The 17,689-nt window shown below is 43.8% G+C and overlaps 2 protein-coding genes across 2 annotated transcripts in view; one reads left to right on the top strand and one right to left on the bottom strand.

Moving 5' to 3' along the window:
- The first annotated feature begins 1,012 nt into the window (after positions 1 to 1,012).
- LOC109468639 lies at positions 1,013 to 4,291 on the top strand. Its single transcript, XM_019766955.1, has 6 exons — positions 1,013 to 1,201; positions 1,655 to 1,690; positions 2,216 to 2,338; positions 2,723 to 3,004; positions 3,532 to 3,569; positions 4,163 to 4,291. Exons 1-5 carry the CDS (start codon positions 1,156 to 1,158, stop codon positions 3,543 to 3,545), a joined length of 501 nt encoding a protein of 166 aa, XP_019622514.1. The 5' UTR covers positions 1,013 to 1,155; the 3' UTR covers positions 3,546 to 3,569; positions 4,163 to 4,291.
- Positions 4,292 to 6,001: 1,710 nt separating this feature from the next.
- Positions 6,002 to 17,689, bottom strand: part of LOC109468657 (histidine decarboxylase-like) — a 22,464-nt gene continuing 10,776 nt past the window's right edge. Inside the window, exons 7-15 of the mRNA XM_019766980.1 lie at positions 17,448 to 17,591; positions 17,117 to 17,183; positions 16,610 to 16,772; positions 11,795 to 11,865; positions 11,515 to 11,534; positions 11,176 to 11,274; positions 9,605 to 9,706; positions 6,899 to 7,063; positions 6,002 to 6,572 (exon numbers count right to left, since the gene is read on the bottom strand). Coding sequence (XP_019622539.1) covers positions 6,069 to 6,572; positions 6,899 to 7,063; positions 9,605 to 9,706; positions 11,176 to 11,274; positions 11,515 to 11,534; positions 11,795 to 11,865; positions 16,610 to 16,772; positions 17,117 to 17,183; positions 17,448 to 17,591 — 1,335 coding nt within the window. The 3' untranslated portion in view covers positions 6,002 to 6,068. The remainder of the gene's footprint in view (positions 6,573 to 6,898; positions 7,064 to 9,604; positions 9,707 to 11,175; positions 11,275 to 11,514; positions 11,535 to 11,794; positions 11,866 to 16,609; positions 16,773 to 17,116; positions 17,184 to 17,447; positions 17,592 to 17,689) is intronic.

Genomic DNA, 17,689 nt, shown 5'->3' with positions numbered 1-17,689 from the left:
ACACCTTTAATATTGAACAGTACGAGAAACATTGACATAAAAACCAGGGATACCTGAGTCATAGCAAAATATTTAAGGCAACATGAGACGTATGCATGACACGTGTTTGTGATATATTTTCAATAATGTAGACATAGAAATAACAAATAGAAACTTCATTTTAAACGTCTGCATTGTGAAGAATGAAAGGCAAGTAACTGAGCACATGTTCCCAAGCTCTTCTCATACCAACTTTACTTACGCCATTCAGCAGAAAAAGTGATGACAAGAAAAGAAGAATATAGGGAGGGACACATGTTTTCAAATTTATATGCCTTTGAGAAAAATAAGACTTTCATTATCAGGGAAACCACTTGTATAAACTGTTATTATAAGTAACAAGATACAAACATACACAAATTCTAGAGGAACATATCGTTATGATTTATTTCTTAAAAGATATATTTTGTCTTCTCAAAATGTCGGGAGGGCAGGCTCACCCCGTGAACCTTATCTGACCCTGACCCTTATTTTGTCTTGGGAAAGTCCGGAAAACAAGAACAAAGAAACTCCAACTGTTAGTCTAAGTTTGTCCCTGTGTTTGAAACAGTAGCTCTAAGAAAAGTGTTATTTCCTCCCATTTCTTTGTATATCGTCGTACTTTCCCACACAATTCAGATTAATTACGAAAACCCACATAGGAAGTGCGTACAAAGAACCCTTACCAAGAACAAAATGACGCATGTTTTTCAATGCTTACACCACGTATCTAAACTCGATACATTCTGTTTGTACATAGGAGGTTACTGTGATTGAAAAGATTTCCCGACCCCATTAATGTAAGGACCACTTAACAATCATGTTGTATGGGTCTGTTTGTACTTCCTATTAGATTCTGTGGGAGAAGTGTGGGCACTCCACCACCTGCCGTCGGCGTTTTTGTTGTAAATTGTTGTAGAAACCAAACTCTTCTCGTGAATGTGGTCAGATTTTTCTGTTCACTGGGGGGAAGGGAAACATCCGAAGTTTGCGCGCGTGTTTGGGGCCTTGTATGTTTGAGCAGGAAGCCCGGACTGTATATAAGGGTTGGCGGTACGGCAGGGAGGTACCGACACCAGGCACCGACTCCTGACGACTAGTACCGAGCGAAGAAGAAGCAGAAAAACTCCTGGCAAGATGATCCTGGCACTCGCACTCGTCTGTCTTGTACCACTCTGCTCCGGTAAGGCTTTTTTCCCCTCTTTTGTACAATTCGGTCTTACACTCAAAATACTTCTGATTTTTGTATGCCCTGATTTAGATTCGTGGAACGTACCGAAAAGCTTTCTTCGTCTTTGTCGAACACGAATTTGATCTTACATTCAAAATATGTTGTTAAACCTCGGACGTTTGTATGTTAAGCCTTCTCTACTTTAGATTTGCTTTAGAACGCGTATAAAAAGTTTTGATGGACAAATAGAGTGATTTTGAAAGTCACCTGAAATTCGGGGATTTTTCAATATTCAGAACTGGGTGAAAAATGGAAAGTACTGAGAACTTCTAAAGTACTGCATGGTGCAGCAGTCCCGGCCGATGAAATTTATCGTTGTAAGACTTTATATCATCTATGGCGTTATAAAAAGGAAGATTCATTTTGTTTCAAGCTCTAATCTACATTTATACCTTGCTTTTCCAGCTGAAACATGGGGCGCACCGGTCAACTTTGACAACAGTAAGTAACATCAGCTTGTCGATTTTGTCCTTGGTGCTGGTACGGTGTGCTGTAAGACGCCACCTAGCGTCCCATTTCAAACTGCCAAATCCCAACCATGCAACATTTATTTTTGACGTTTGTGACCAGCCTCCACCAGGCCTTTCTACGGGAATACGGGTCGTAGAATTCGGCAAAAAAAGAGAGTAAAATTGGCCAAGGGAGTCCGGCCGCGGAGAGGTAGTTTCCTTCCCTCCGGCCAGTCAAACCTACAAGGCGGTCAAACTCCCCTGGCAAATATAGCCAGCGTAGTTAGTATGGTAGAGACTAGTGACTCCTTGGTTAGTTCAGGGTTTGACTGAGTTAGTACCTGTATTACCCAGTGTGCAGACGGGAGCCCGTGTGTTTCCTGGGTTAGTCCTGGGTTAGTTCTGGGTTAGTCTGACTGAGTTGGCACGTGTTTTCCGCAGTGTGCAGACGGGAGACCGTGTGTTTCCCGGGTTAGTTCTGGGTTAGTGTGACTGAGTTGGCACGTGTTTTCCGCAGTGTGCAGACGGGAGACCGTGTGTTTCCTGGACTGCCCGTTCGGCCGGGCTTCAGACGAGCGAGGCTGTGAGATCTGTGCCTGCCGAATGCCTGACTTCAGCGACTTCGGCATGGACATGGCAGGCGAGTGTCGTAGTAGTCTAGGAGATTCCCAGAAGAGGCCTAAAAATAAGAAACGTACCCCTCCTGTCCATAGAACAGCACCTTCTGTTTTACTCTCCACCCTATTGCCATATATTATATTGTATATTTCTTATCCGTTTTGTATCAAGTTTTTACTGTGTCTTGATTTGACCGCAAATGCTGAAGTGTTATACTGGGTGTGATTCTGTAGTAGCAGTATATAGTATCACGGAAAGGAAGTTTAACAATGTTTCTTTCATTCGGAGATTTTGCATGTTAAGGCCGGGGGGTGGGGGTTGTTTAGCAATGGGTTTATATTTTTGTTGTTAGCATAATTTTTTGTTTGATAAAAACTGGTTAATTTGGAAGATTTTGTTTCCACAGGGTCCCATGCTGAATCCCATGTCCCCGAATTCGTCCCACAGCTTGTCCCCTTCTCTAACGGTCTTCCTTTCCTAGCTCCCATCCCCGAGGCCGTGCCCATGCTCCAGCCCGTGCCCCACCAGCTCGAACCCATCCCCCAACTTATCCCTGCCTCCCCCGAACTTATCCCAGCAGGCGACGCCCCCCAGCTCGTCCCTGCCCTGGAGCCCGCGCCGCAGCTGCAGCCTGCACCGCTGCTGGTGCCCGCCAGGAGGAGCATTCCCAGCCGTTTCCTCAAAACAGGTATCTTTCCAATAGCCTGGGTACTACTAGTAATCTCCAAGCAGATCCTAGGATGGCGAAAGATCTAGCATATAAGGAAAGGCCTGGGGCTGGGACCGATAAAACATCTGTTGTCCGGGCTGTGGAAATCTCAGTAATTTGTGCAACTAATGGCTACCCCAATAAAGTATCAAGCATCAAATGGTACCCAGGCAATCTTCAAGCAGATCCTAGGATGGCAAAAGACAGTATCAAAATGGCCAGGCAGTATCCATTGGTGACACCCAAGGGTATCGTATTGGAGATTTGGACCCTCTATGCCCGATGGATACTTCCTGGTCAATTTGATACTGTTTTTTTGCCACCCTAGGATCTGCTATTATATGAATGCCCGTGTAAATGTGTCTCTTGTACTTACAGGTTATTATTATCATCCGTAGATGCAACTAACTAACCATATATAGTAGGAAGGTCCTCTTTGATTAAAAATAAGAATGACCTCAGAGTGCTGAATGGTACTGACTAAATCTGTCTTATTCTTCTTTCAGGAAACAAGGCCTAAACATCTGCTGGAACCGAGTTGACGGTATGTAAGCTTCTAAATTCTAATAACATGAACTCTTTCTATGTATAATTTTCCTAGTTACAAAGATATTGTTGTTGCAGGGAAAATGCTATTCATGGTTCAAAACGAATTATTTTTGTTTCTCTGAAATACATTAAAAGAAACAACAACCTTTTGATCCGTTAAGACCTATCCGTTAAATGTACCCCAAAGTAAAGCTTGGCAAGCTAGATCAAACAAAAATAGTGATATAGGCTTGCAAAAACTAGACATGTTTAGGCTTGTAGCAGACGAATAGTACCAAGGACAGTGCTAGTAGTTACAACAAAGATTATGATTGGTCTCCATGTTGGCACGTAGCCAGCCAATCAGCACCAAGGACAGACCTAGTGGTTACAACAGTGAATACGATTGGCCTACACATTGGCTTGTAGGCAGCCAATCAGCACCAAGGACAGTCCCAGTGGTTGCACCAAAGGTTATGATTGGTCTCCGCGGTGGCCTTCATAGCCAATCAGCACCAAGGACAGTGCCAATGGTTAGAACAAGGATTTTGATTGGCTTTCATGCTGTTAGCTAACAATAATGTACATCTCAATGTGTTTTCTGTACAGATCACCCTCACCCCACCCCAACAAGAGCTGCAACGTCACCTGCAATAGGAAGATCTAGTGTGAAAAATCTGACGAACGCTGGGACAAAACTGTCCACTTAGAACGAGACAATAAACGTAAAAGCATACATGACCTGTGTCCGCCTTTCTCTTTCCTATTGTTTCTCTATAGATAGATATAGATTCTTTATAGATACTATTCCTATTTATTACATTGCGAGGGTATTGTTCTTTGGTGTGCCTGTGTAAATTATGACAAAACCCAGAGAAAGATATAATTTCACATTTATTCATTGACATGTCTGGATTATTTAATAGATAAATCTTTTATCTGTATATTCCCAGACCGAATAATACGCACACTGAGCTCACAGCAATATAACATTTCATTGTTACGTTTACTAGAGGCACCAACACAAACACTTTGTTCGTACACTTATCAACCAAGATCATATTGACGAAGTCAACATTTAACAAGATTTATCTCAACAATGTGACACTAGTTCTACCCTTGAAAGATGTGACATTTCATCGCTACTTGTTAAACGAAGTGGTTATCTCATTCTGCACACAAAACGTGACACAACGATAGTCTCAATCGGACTGACAACGCTGTCGGGTCGTGTGGCGTAGCGGCAGAGTACTCCTAAGTACTCCCAAGAGGTCCCGGGTTCGAGTCCTGACATGCCAACTATCTTGTGCCCTTAGGAAAAGCACTTTACACGACTTTCCTCACTTAATTTAGGTGAAAATGAGTATTGTCCTGTTCCGTATTTGTCCTCTTATCTGCGTTGGTGACGGCATAAAATAAGTTGATATAACTTGAGTTTGCCGTCACCATGTCCAGTCATGAAATGTTGGAATAAAAAAAAAGCTGACACTGAGAAAGCGTAAGATTAATCCAAATAGGTAGAATAATTGTCCAGGGGAGTTTATCCACCGCAGAGGTTCATTTGTACACGCTAGGGGAAATTAAATGTTACCCTTACCGCGGGCTCACTCTCTCATCCACCATCTTTTGACAAATTCTACTAAATTATGACATAAAAAGGAATGAATGAACTCGTACGAGACTGCAGCTGTCTTCATCTCCTATTGCTAACGTTTATACTTCTTTGATATTCACACATATGTTACGATGTCTTGGGTATTATCTTCATAGATAACACGTTCGATCATGATTTTGATATTTTGTCAGCACGTTGTTTCTTGGTTAATTTTAATTATATTTTTCAACCGTCTAAAGTCTATGCAGGTTTTGGCTGTATATATATACTATTTATTTTGTATCATAGATTTTCATTTTACATGTCCTATGATATATGGTCAGTTGGTCCCGTCTATTACGAGTGTGTGTGCAGTTTCATTAATTCTCACCAAAAATAAAATCTAAATCTGACATTGGGCAAGCTAGAGCCAAAATAGACAAGCCATAGGCTTGAAACAACCAATCAGATGGTTTAGTCTTGTAGGTAGCCAATCAGCACCAAGAAGACAGAGCTATTGGCAACTAGTTACAACAAAGATTTTGATTGGCCTGCACTTGTTTACTTGTTTACAAGTCACTTCCGATATGTACGTTAGAGATTGTTGGTTTTAGTTAGTAGATAACTTCACACAAAGACAATATGTTGAGGACATGTATAACGTTACCTTTCTAGTGAAATCTGTTACATGTAGCTTCACGTATCACCTGAAATTCTCGACAGGGCTAGCAACGGCCTCTGTTAAACGTCCCTCTGTAACAAGCCTGGGAGCCAGACTATAGCCAGGGCCAGGACAGCCCATCTCTTCGGTGCCAGAGCCAACATGCCCCCAAGGAAACTTCCCCTGGCCCCCCTGAGAAAAAAACCTTGAAGCTCAAGGCATTCCTGGCTACAGCCTGGCTCCCAGGCTACTCCAAACTTCTAGTGAGTCGCCAGGCCTTGACCGTGGTCGTTAGCATTGACCAACAGGCTTTTGATAGCCTCGGAGAGCAGCCCGTTCCCCATGACTTTGATCTCACATTCTAGCGACGTCTGCGTGCCCTTAGCCTCGAAGATCGCGCGCCTCTTCGCAGCGTCATCTTTACCAGACGACGAGGCAGAATTCTGCAGTTCCTTGTTGTCTTTGCTCATCATGAGACTGCTGAGGAGCGAGGTGCACCCGCAGATGTTGGCTAGATCCTTCTCGACCGGGCGGTCGCCATCTTGGATCCGCTGGTTTTTGAGCGGGATTTTGACGATGACGGTGCGGCGGCCGCTGGGGACCCTGACCACGGCGGTGTCGAGGCGCCTGCCCGCCACCCGCTGGCTCGCAAGGTTCCCGTTACTGTCGTCGGGGGCGGACGACACTTTCGACACGAACGTTTCCGTGTCCCACTTCGCCATGTCAGGCTCAGCGTCGTTCCCGCTTAGAACATGGGACGCCATCTTAATATAAACAACAACAAATAAACAAAACAAACAAACAAACATAATTCAACCGCAGTCAAATTACTCACCACTAATTTCAGCTACCTTCAAGTGATAGGATCAACCTCTGTTGGTAAAATACGAAGGAAATTTATCACTTATGACACAATATTTCATTGTTCTGTTTGTAAAATTGCACAAATATTGTCATTCTCGATTTTGACTGGATGACATTATCAAAAACATATCAAGTAAGCCCGTAATATGATCTGACAATGGCATATTTGTTAAATATACATTAGTTAAACTATGGATGTACAACTACGAAACAACATCGAAGTCACCTTCTGTATCAGCTCAAAATCGTACACGATGTCTGCCTCGGCGGTGTTTTGTGACGTCACCGTGAATCGAATGATGTACTTGCCCTTGAGAGAGGCGGGAACCATGAACAACTTCCCCGTCTTGTTCAGACGATTCAGTAACGTCTCCGTCAAGGAGTCAGGACCCTGGAATAACATCATAACAGTTGTTATACTGACTTGTTATTGGGTGTTCGTTTGTGACGTTTCAGCCGCCATGTTGTTTGGTTAAACGTACATGTATCTGTGTCATTTGCCCTGATGCTAACTGCATTTTCCTGTCCTTGGTGCTGACTGCGTTATGCCGTGTTTTCGTATCTTTGGTACTGGTTGTGTTTGTAACTGACTATTTCCCTGATACTAATGGAGTTTCCCTGTCCTTGGTGATAACTGCGTTTCCCTTGTGCTGTGTTTCATTGTCCTTGGTACTGGCTGTGTTTCACTGTATGCGTAACTGACTGTGTTTCCCTGATACTAACTGAGTTTCCCTGTCCTTGGTGCTGACTATGTTTCCCTGTGCGCGACTGTGTGTTTCCTGATGCTAACTTTGGTTCCCTGTCCTTTGTGCTGACTGCGTTTCCCTGTACCTGACTGTGTATTCCTGATGCTAACTGCATTTCCTTGTCCTTGGTGCTGACTGTGTTTCCCTGTCCTTAGTGCTGACTGTGCTTCCTTGTCCCTGGCACTGATGCATGTTTTGGCTATAGCTAAACTCGTCACAAGTCTCTCCCACGACTTTAGGCTGTGTTTCTCGGCATTGTAAGCTTCTATCCCCGCCTAGCAAACTCAACCTGGCCCGGTGATTTTTCCTGGGGGCGTGGGGAAACTTTCCTCAGGACATGTTGGCCCCGGTGCCGAAGAGCTGGCCTGTGTAGGCCCTGGAAACAGTCCGGAGTCCAGGTTAGCCCACAGTAAATCCCGCCCTAATTGAATAATACCTACAAGTCTCGCCCTGCAGTATTTCTAAACGTGAGTGGGCGTTGATTGACAGTTTGACCGGATGTTTTGGACACTGATCAATGACCTGTGATACAAATCAAAGATGGCCGCCGGTGAAGTTGAATATGGATTCACTGTAATTCTAATAGGTGTAAATACTTATAATCCCCAAGGTCACACCTTTTGGCGGTCTCATCAACACCTAGTTTCCGTACAAATACATTTGTCTCTTGGGCCCACACTTTGGGGCTAGCTGCTTTTAAAAAGATTTAGGCCAAATGCCAAGCTTTTTAATCAAACTGTCACGATTGCAGTGTCCTGTATTTTCACTAAGGAAGGGGTCATCTGTATCGTGCAATCATCGTAGGGTCGCAAACATTTTGGGCTATTCGTGCATGTTTCATGTAAAATTAAGCTGTCCAGGTTCGGAAACGGTAGTACTGGCTTTATCACAACCTGTTTGTTTATTCGATGATGATGACTGGTTTATTCATAAACAAATAAATAGACATACAGGTTTAAAAGTCGGTGGCAGCCTAAATGGCTGAATTGTAGACTCTTTTACAATTTAAAAACTTGAGAATATTGTCAATAGAGAATTCAATACACTACATATACATAGAAAATACAATATTAAAAGTACGAAAAGCCTGTTCGGCCAGTACAACAACCAGTATGTTACAGAACTTGCGTATCGTTCAGCAACTTTGTCACATAGTATATAGGGCTCTTAGTGAATCGGACAGTTCTGTGTCTGAGAGTTTGTAGCAGTTTACTCGATCTGGTAGTCCTGCCGGATATGGCCTCACGGCAAGGTGGCAACCAGTTTCTGTGGGTTGGCGATTTCAGCAACGCCTCAGCGAACTTTCTGCACAGTTCATGCCGTCGTTGGGAAAGTGTGGATAGAGAGAGTTCAGACAGCGCCGAGCTGTAGCTACTGTAGTTCTGTCTAAGAATAATTCTGCATGCTCTTCGCTGCACTCTCTCTATTGACTGACATTCTGCAACTGTAAGTCCCGGATGCCACACTTGACACGCGTATTCCAACACTGGGCGTATAAATCCGATACAAGTACAAGGTCAACATTCGCATCAATATCGCACTTCGACGAAAGTGAATTGTTTAAGCTATTCTTGGAGAAAGGAAACCAATATTACAGAGACTTAACATGTTTAAAACACCGTGCCAAAGTCATGATATACGGTCCATAGTGAAGTATCGAACATTCACTTAGATCGCCCCCAGTCCAAGGACTTGTAAAATAGCTATTCACCTTGACCTCACTGAGAAAGGTTTGTCAATAACTGTCATGTTGCACGGAGAGTTATCTATACTGGGTATATCTCTGGGTGAAAGACCTCGGTAATTGTGGAAGGGAATTTGAAATTTGAAATTCAAACGGAACGTAACGGTCAGTTACCTGAAAAGTACATCCAGTTTCTAAAAATAACACCCAGTTGCTTGAATAACTTTGTTGGTGTCTCTTCACTTGGTCTTTGGGAAGATCGCCAGAGGAGATGGTAAAAAAAGTTTTTCTTCGAGGGAACAGCAGAGGGAACTTCAACACAAATGAAGACGGGTGTTATCCCCTCTAGCGAACTATTTTGGACATGCCTGGGGAAAAGGGCCAGCAAGATTGTCAAGACCAATACTGTTCTAATGTTATAAGAACAAGAACAACTGAAAAATGGATGGTCTCCTACCCTCACAGTAATGAGGGAACCTTGTAAGACCTCTGGGGTACTGACCTTAAGTCGGAAGACGACCAGACCAAGGATCCTCTGTGCCGGGATCTCAAACCTCGTGTCCTTTCTAACCATCGTCTCAAACATCTCCGCCAGTCTGACGCCCTGGTAATAGAATAAACACAGATAGGGACTGTAGTTAGTTAGGTCCACGTAGACAAAAAATTACAAGAAGTGTGGGGTCGTGTGGCGTAGCGGTAGCGTCCTCGGCTCGGAACCAAGAGGTCCTCACCTTGTCACCGATCTTGTGCCCTTGGGAAAGGCTTTCCTCACTTCACTCAGGTGAAAATGAGTACCTAGCTTCGGTTAGGGACGTTCCTCGGATAGGACGTTACATGGAGGTCCCGTGTTTGGGAGAGCCACACCCCATGCACGTTAAAGAACCCACCACACTTATCGAAATGAAAAAGAGAAGAGACCTTACGGTGTGAGTAGTTCAAACCTTACAGTCTGGTCTCAAGTTTGACATCTTTGAAGAGTTGATAGTCACCTGTTATGTCAATCCTTCCACAAATGTGGTAAATCGTCATAAATACATAAGAGCAATACATCTTAAATGCGATCAATACTTGGCTTTTTAAATGGTCATTTGAGACGATATATGTTTTGAATTAGGGTGGTAGAAGACATTGAGAGTGCGGAGGACAAGTCGTTTCAGTCTGTGTCCAGAATAAAGCAGTTTGAAGATTGGAAGAGACACAGCCTGCCCCCATTCCTGACCTTTCATAAATAAAAAAAAGTTTTGACGTATGTCTTCTACGTTTATTGAGTTTATTGAGTTAAAGCTCTCCTTTAGCTGCCCACCTGAGGGTGACAGCTATTCTTCCAGGAGAGAGTTTCCACATAAAACATAACAGACATCAACATGTACATGTGTCATGAACATACACAATATATACAAATATACATCAATATACACAATATATACAAATATACAATCTTAATTTACTACCAATTCTATACAGTTTGTTTCCGTCTGTCTTTGATATGAGTTTTAAAACTTGAAGGTACTGACATTCTGAGATGATATGGTAGTGTATTGTACAGTTTGTATACCCCGAGAGATTCTAATAGTTAAATGTTAAGGACAACAATAGATTTTACTTTTGATGCATAAAACGTAAAGGAGTATTAAAAAGGCGACGATTGTTACAGCAATGTCATGCTTATTTTCTAAATCATTTTTAAATCAAATGCAATTTCAGGGCGGCAAAACTGGAAATCTTCTGAATAAGGCAATCTGTATGATATCGATATTGACACAGAGTGTCCCACATTAGCAAATTTAAATCAGTATTGCATACTTTATAGGCATATAAAACTACAGAAACAAGCCCCAAGATGAGTCCTTTATTTTCTGGGTGGTACCCTAAAATCAGTCCCCGGTCTTTCCAAAAACGGTTTTTTGTCAGAATTTTGGATCTTTGTGCTCCATGAATGTTGATATACATTGAAATAGCATTTTTTCAACTTAGTATGTAGGTAAGTGACTAGAATATTAACTTTGAAAAATCTGGTTTTCAATCCCTAAAAACTTCACTGGGTGCCTCTAAATCTGCGAAAGCGCCCCCTACCTTCCTGACGTGGTCCCGCAGCCCCCTGACGCCGTAGGACCGGATGACGAACCAGAGTTTGAGCGCGCGGAACCGGCGGCTGAGCGGGATCTGCCAGTGCTGGGTGTGTGCAAGAGTATGGTCACATGTGTCACGTGGTTAGTATAGTCCCATCACCGGGACGGGGGGCGATACCGACTTCCACATTTGAAACCTACACCATTTACAGAGCATCATTTTACGTCCACGTTCCATATATGTGATATAATCCTTAACTTTCAAATCATAGTTTATGATAACTCAATTAAGAATTCATTTGTTTTTAATTATTTTGATTGGGATGTCTGTATGTCAACTTACCATGTAGTCAACGGCTTGACCTAGACATAGGAAACAAATGAGATTTTCTGTGAAAAAAGTAATAATTTCAAAACGGGATCTCAAAGTCAATACTGCATTGTGAAGCTACAGACCAATTTTAACTTAATTAAATGTAACTAAATTAAATTCCTCGGTCTTTCGAAATCATTGCACAGTACAATTCAAAAATGGAGCTATCGCTCGACCTGAGTCAAAGAACATTGCAATAACACAAATGTCTCTATAGGCGAAGCATTATACATGGCAATATATACATTACCTGAGTTTTCGTGTCGCAGATATAGCGGGTTGACGATAAAGGCTTGCTGTAGAGCCACGTTATCTTTCACCCTGTAACAGTTATAAAACAGTAAAATATGTCAATCCTGCAGTATGTTTTTTCCATGATACTTTGCACAGTAGTATTGCACACAGACAAACAAACACACTCGCACGTTTCCATCTCTATCTTTATTTACTATTGAGTGAATTGTTAATTTTTAGCAGGCGATAGTTTGTACTTTGGAGCCAAACAAGAGGCGGCAAGTACCGGTATGGTCGATGGGCGATACGGGTGCTTGGAAAGAGTGTTTATTCAACCTTTTTGCCTTGTGAGGTCAACTAACACTTTGGTGACAGTTTGGTGCACTCGTGACGCTCGTACGCCCAATTTTTACTTCGTAAAGTTTTAGACTCTTAGAAGCCATGTTTCTCATTACCTTGCTGGTGATTTTAGCCGTACGACTGACCAAAGGGACTGGTTTGGAGACTAAAGATGGCGGTACAATCGTCCAGACACAGTACGGGGCCGTGCAAGGGATATCTACAGAAGAAGGCGACATTTTCCTGGGTCTTCCGTTCGCTGAGCCACCGGTAGGCGGTCTACGGTGGAGACCACCGCAGCGTTTCAGCTCCCCGTGGGCTCCTGGCGTGCGGGACGGTTCTGTACCCGGCCCCGCCTGCCCGCAACACGGATGCCAACCCGGAGACCCCGACCCCCAACACTTATGCCCTCGAGACGGAAAACAGAGCGAGAACTGTCTATATCTCAACATCTTCGTACCACACGTTTCACACCACTCAGAAAATCTTCCCGTCTTGTTCTTCATACACGGCGGGAGTTATCGAGCAAGTTCCGGGTCGGCTTTGGGTTACGACGGGCGATATCTCGCACAGAAGACCAACACCGTTGTCGTTACGACCAACTACCGCCTGGGGGCGCTAGGCTTTCTTGTAGCAGGGCAGGGTAAGGACGCTGCGACGGGAAACTACGGTATACTAGACCAAATAGAAGCCTTGAAATGGGTTCAAGCAAACATCGGTGACTTCCGAGGGGACAAAAACCGTGTGACTCTTCTAGGGCAAAGCGCCGGATCAGACTCCATAGGGATCCACCTTACTTCAAACATATCTGCCGGGTTGTTCCACAAGGCCATTATGTCAAGCCTACCCTTCACCGTTCCACACAAGTCTAAGGTTGAAGCACTTCTCCTGGGTGACTACCTAGCAGAGCAGTTGAACTGTTCTCACGGTGACATGAGGTGCCTCCGCTCCAAGAGTGTAGAAGACGTGGTGGTAGCTCAGGTCAAGGCAGACAGTTACGTTACCAATCCCTTCAAACCTTTGGAGATTTTCGAGAACTGGTCACCTTCCATCGACGGTGTCGTCTTGTCCGCACAAACAGTGGACAGCTTTTCAAACGGTCTCTTTCAGCGCAAACCGTTCATTATAGGTACGACGAGCGAAGAAGGCGTTTATTTCGCTTATGAAATGTTCACGAAGACATTATCAAGGCTCAAGTTTGAGGAAACAATCTTAGGTTTTATGCATGAGAAGGCAGTAGCGGTGTACAAGGAGTACAAGCCCCCGCCATCTTCGGACTACAGGCCTTACCTAGCAGTGATTGTTACTGACTTGGTGTTTACGTGTCCGAGTCGTCACGTCATCCGAAGCGCTGTACAAGCTGGTGACACAAACGTCTGGCTTTACGTGTTCGATCACGTCTGGTCTATGAAGAACTCCTGGGATAATCATCCGTACTGTAACGGCCACGTGTGCCACGGAGAGGACCTTCCTTTTCTCTTCCAGTCCGCGCCACTCCTAAACATCAGCCTGACGTATGAAGAACAGATCATGGCGGACAGCATGGCGCTTCACTACGGGAACTTCGCCCACACAGGAGACCCCAACAAGCCCGCTTCTCACTCGCGTTTCACAGACGTGAAGATGTCAGGAGGTTTACACTGGCCTAGGTACAGTCAGCACGGGAACTACACTGCTCTTAACATCACTACACCACAGAACATGATGATACAGGACTATCGGAAAGAGAAGTGTGACTTTTGGGACAAAATGAAGAAGTACACCGGACAGAAATGTAACTAGAAAGGTAACATTTGGAAAGGAAATTAATAATGCTTGCCTCCATATGGTTTAGCCTAACAAACTACAGCTCTACAACCACAACTCTTTATCTTACTCAAACAAATTCATGAATATGGTGGTGACCAGCCCTTCCAACTTGCTACATAATGTAACCCAACACCACATAGTGTCTGCTACAGCACCAGTTACCATGATGACAGCCGTCTGGTCCAGGTCATTGACCTTATTTGTTTCAAGAAGACGTAGAAACAGAGCGAAAATAATTAGTTTCCTTCTGTGAAAGTTAAAATAATCAAAAATGACAACTTACTGAGCAGGATGTGATTGATATTTTCAATATATTTTTCACTTTTCAGCCTTTGACATAACCCGAACGTGGCCCATGGGTACCATCCATACACTTAACCAGTTGCGGGCCAAACGCCTTGTAGCAGTTTCATTTCACCTATAAGCTGACTTGATCTCATAGATCCTGTGGGGATAGCCTAACGAGATTCGGATTTGGTTGCTGTCTGATTGATTGATCCGATCAACATGGCGGGTCTAATTCCACGACACCTTGTGCTTCGGTTCAGAACAAGACACTCCGTATCATTAGTTGAATTGCATCTGGCCTACATAGAAGCAAATCACTGAGCGGCTAAAATTGGATTTCTGTGAATCTTGATTTAATAATTGGAATATAATGCACGGTGTTAGAGTAGGACTGGCGAATGACACCAAGGATTTTTTTTCAAAATCGTTCGTTATCTGTATTCTAGGAATTCATTGAGTTCTCTGCCAAGTTTTTGGTGACTTGGCCCTTGCCCAGCGGTCACAGCCTATAGCACAACGCCACGTCATCACATGAAGAATTAATTCAAAAGAGAGAAACAAGAAGTTAAGATTCTAGTCATGAATCTGCTAAATATTTTGTGTCAATTTAGTGGCGGGCCGAGTTGACCAGGGCAGTGGGCCAAGTTGACTAGATTTGCGATGGACCGAGTTGGTAATGGTCCAAGTCGCCCTGATTCCTAACTGCTTGGCTGTAGGTTACAAATTTGAAACGTTATAATTTCGAATTCCTTTTGAAAATCGCCCTTCCGGTTATTTCCAGTCATTGCCATAGCTGCGAATCGATACTTGAAGTGCCTTGGTCGGTAGTTTGAATTTGATGACGTTGGAAATGTTCAAAATCGATGGACATTTGCCTCTTATGACTTTCAACAGGTGCCAGATCGGTGAATTTCATTCATGAATACGTACATCTGCCCACAAAGCTTTAAATTTAGGTGTTTTAATCATAATAATCTTACACTTTTACACACATACACACACACAAACACACACAAAGTCTCACACACACACACACACAGGCACACACATATATACACACATATATATGAGCATACCTGACGTTGGTGCTGAACGCCAACCACACACAGATAAACATGCCTGTTCTTGGTGCTGAACACCATCCACGTGCACACACAGGTAAACATGCCTGTCCTTGGTGCTGAATGCCAACCACACACAGGTAAACATGCCTGTCCTTGGTGCTGAACACCACCCACACACAAGTGAACATGCCTGTCCTTGGTGCTGAACACCATCCACACATATATGAACATGACTGTCCTTGGTTCTGAACACTATCCACACACAAGTGAACATGCCTGTCCTTGGTACTGAACACCATCCACACACGGATAAACATGCCTGTCCTTGGTGCTGAACACTATCCACACACAGGTGAACATGCCTGTCCTTGGTACTGAACACCATCCACACACGGATAAACATGCCTGTCCTTGGTGTGAACACTATCCACACACAGGTAAACATACCTGTCCTTGGTGCTGAACACTATCCACACACATGTGAACATGCCTGTCCTTGGTACTGAACACTATCCACACACATATAAACATGCCTGTCCTTGGTGCTGAACACTATCCACACACATGTGAACATTCCTGTCCTTGGTGCTGAACACCATCCAGACACAGGCAAACATGCCTGTCCTTGGTGCTGAACACCATCCATACACAGGTAAACATGCCTGTCCTTGGTGCTGAACACTATCCATACACAGGTAAACATGCCTGTCCTTGGTGCTGAACACTATCCACACACAGATGAACATGCCTGTCCTTGGTGCTGAACACTATCCACACATATATGAACATGCCTGTCCTTGGTACTGAATACTATCCACACACAGGAGAACATGCCTGAATACTATGCACACAGGTTAACATGCCTGTCCTTGGTGCTGAACACCATCCATACACAGGTAAACATGCCTGTCCTTGGTGCTGAACACTATCCACACACAGGTAAACATGCCTGTCCTTGGTACTGAATACTATCCACACACAGGAGAACATGCCTGTCCTTGGTGCTGAACACCATCCATACACAGGTAAACATGCTTGTCCTTGGTACTGAACATTATCCACACACGGGAAAACATGCCTGTCCTTGGGCCTGAAACCACTATGGTGAAAATGCCTGTCCTTGGTGCTGAACTCTATCTACAAACAAACAAACACACATACATACACACACACACACACACACACACACACACACACACACACACACACACACACACACACATAAATACATGTCTACATGCATATATACACATACAGAGAGAGAGAGAGAGAGAAACACACAGAGCCCCCTCTCATAGAACTGTATAAAGGTAAAATGTTTTATTCCTCACCACATGGCGGTACAGTCGAAGTGGACCATCATCCATTTACTGGGGTTGAAGGCAAAAGAATGCGCGAGTTCGATGCCCTTCATCAGATATCGGTACTCCGGACAGATGAACGCCGTGCCCGCATAGGCCGCGTCAATGTGCAGCCAAATATTCTCACTGTCGCCTAGGAAACAAGAAATGGAAGATCACGTATGTATTTTGTAAATTTCTTTGATTGGCCTAGGTTTATGTTAGTGTCCCCGCGTATTTAGCATACGGAAATACTTGTGACCTTGGAACACAAGAAACAGACACAACAAAAAATTGTACATGTAGGTAAGAATGCACATCCTAAGCAGAACAGGTGTACATAGAGGTAAGAATACAAACCCTAACCAAAACAACTGTACATGGAGGTAAGAATGCAAATCCTAACGTTTCTAGTTTCCAATTTCAACACAGTATATTTCAAGTATTATAGAGGCTGTATGGAACCTGTGAAACGTAACGTAAAGTCTGTATACTCACAGATAGGACCGATCTCCTCCAAACTGTCAAACGTACATGCTCCTGTGGAGCCCAGTGTCGCACACACCTAGAAAAATAATTCATAAAGAAATTGTGAAAAACTACAAACTAAGCATTTTAAATGCTGGCATATGCTCGATGTATAGACGTCCTGGTAAAACATACCTGATTTTTTTACTGCAAACCTTTTAATACAAATTTAGGTGAGGGTGAGGGTGAGGGAGAGAGAGAGAGAGAGAGAGAGAGAGAGAGAGAGAGAGAGAGAGAGAGAGAGAGAGAGAGAGAGAGATGCATACATACAGAGAGAAGAGGGGGGATGGAAGCTCCTTACAAAGAAGGGGATGAGCCCCTCCTGTCTGTCCTGGTCTAAAGCCTTCTGCAGGTCAGCTCCCCTCATCCGGCCCTTCTCGTCCGTGTCCAGCTGACGCAGCTTGACCAGTGCGACCACACAGTTCTTCTGTACCTGGGAATGGGCCTGCAACAGGGACAACAAAAAAAATCAACGATTTCAAACCTCCTTGTATCTAGCTTCTAGAATTGTTAGAATTTCTTGTTCTGGTCAGTACTATCGTG

Source organism: Branchiostoma belcheri, unplaced genomic scaffold, assembly GCF_001625305.1.
Source record: "Branchiostoma belcheri isolate BF01 breed outbred unplaced genomic scaffold, Haploidv18h27 scaffold2, whole genome shotgun sequence".
Classification (NCBI taxonomy): domain Eukaryota; kingdom Metazoa; phylum Chordata; class Leptocardii; order Amphioxiformes; family Branchiostomatidae; genus Branchiostoma; species Branchiostoma belcheri.
Note: the sequence above shows the minus strand (reverse complement) of the source record. Positions and strands in the feature narration are given on the sequence as shown.

What these genes read in the sequence shown, in the direction of transcription:
- LOC109468639 (XM_019766955.1), top strand. Translation starts at nt 1,156, where the DNA reads ATGATCCTGGCACTCGCACTCGTCTGTCTTGTACCACTCTGCTCCG. An exon ending in TCTTGTACCACTCTGCTCCG is followed by an intron (nt 1,202 to 1,654) that starts GTAAGGCTTTTT and finishes TTGCTTTTCCAG; the next exon opens with CTGAAACATGGGGCGCACCG. An exon ending in ACCGGTCAACTTTGACAACA is followed by an intron (nt 1,691 to 2,215) that starts GTAAGTAACATC and finishes TGTTTTCCGCAG; the next exon opens with TGTGCAGACGGGAGACCGTG.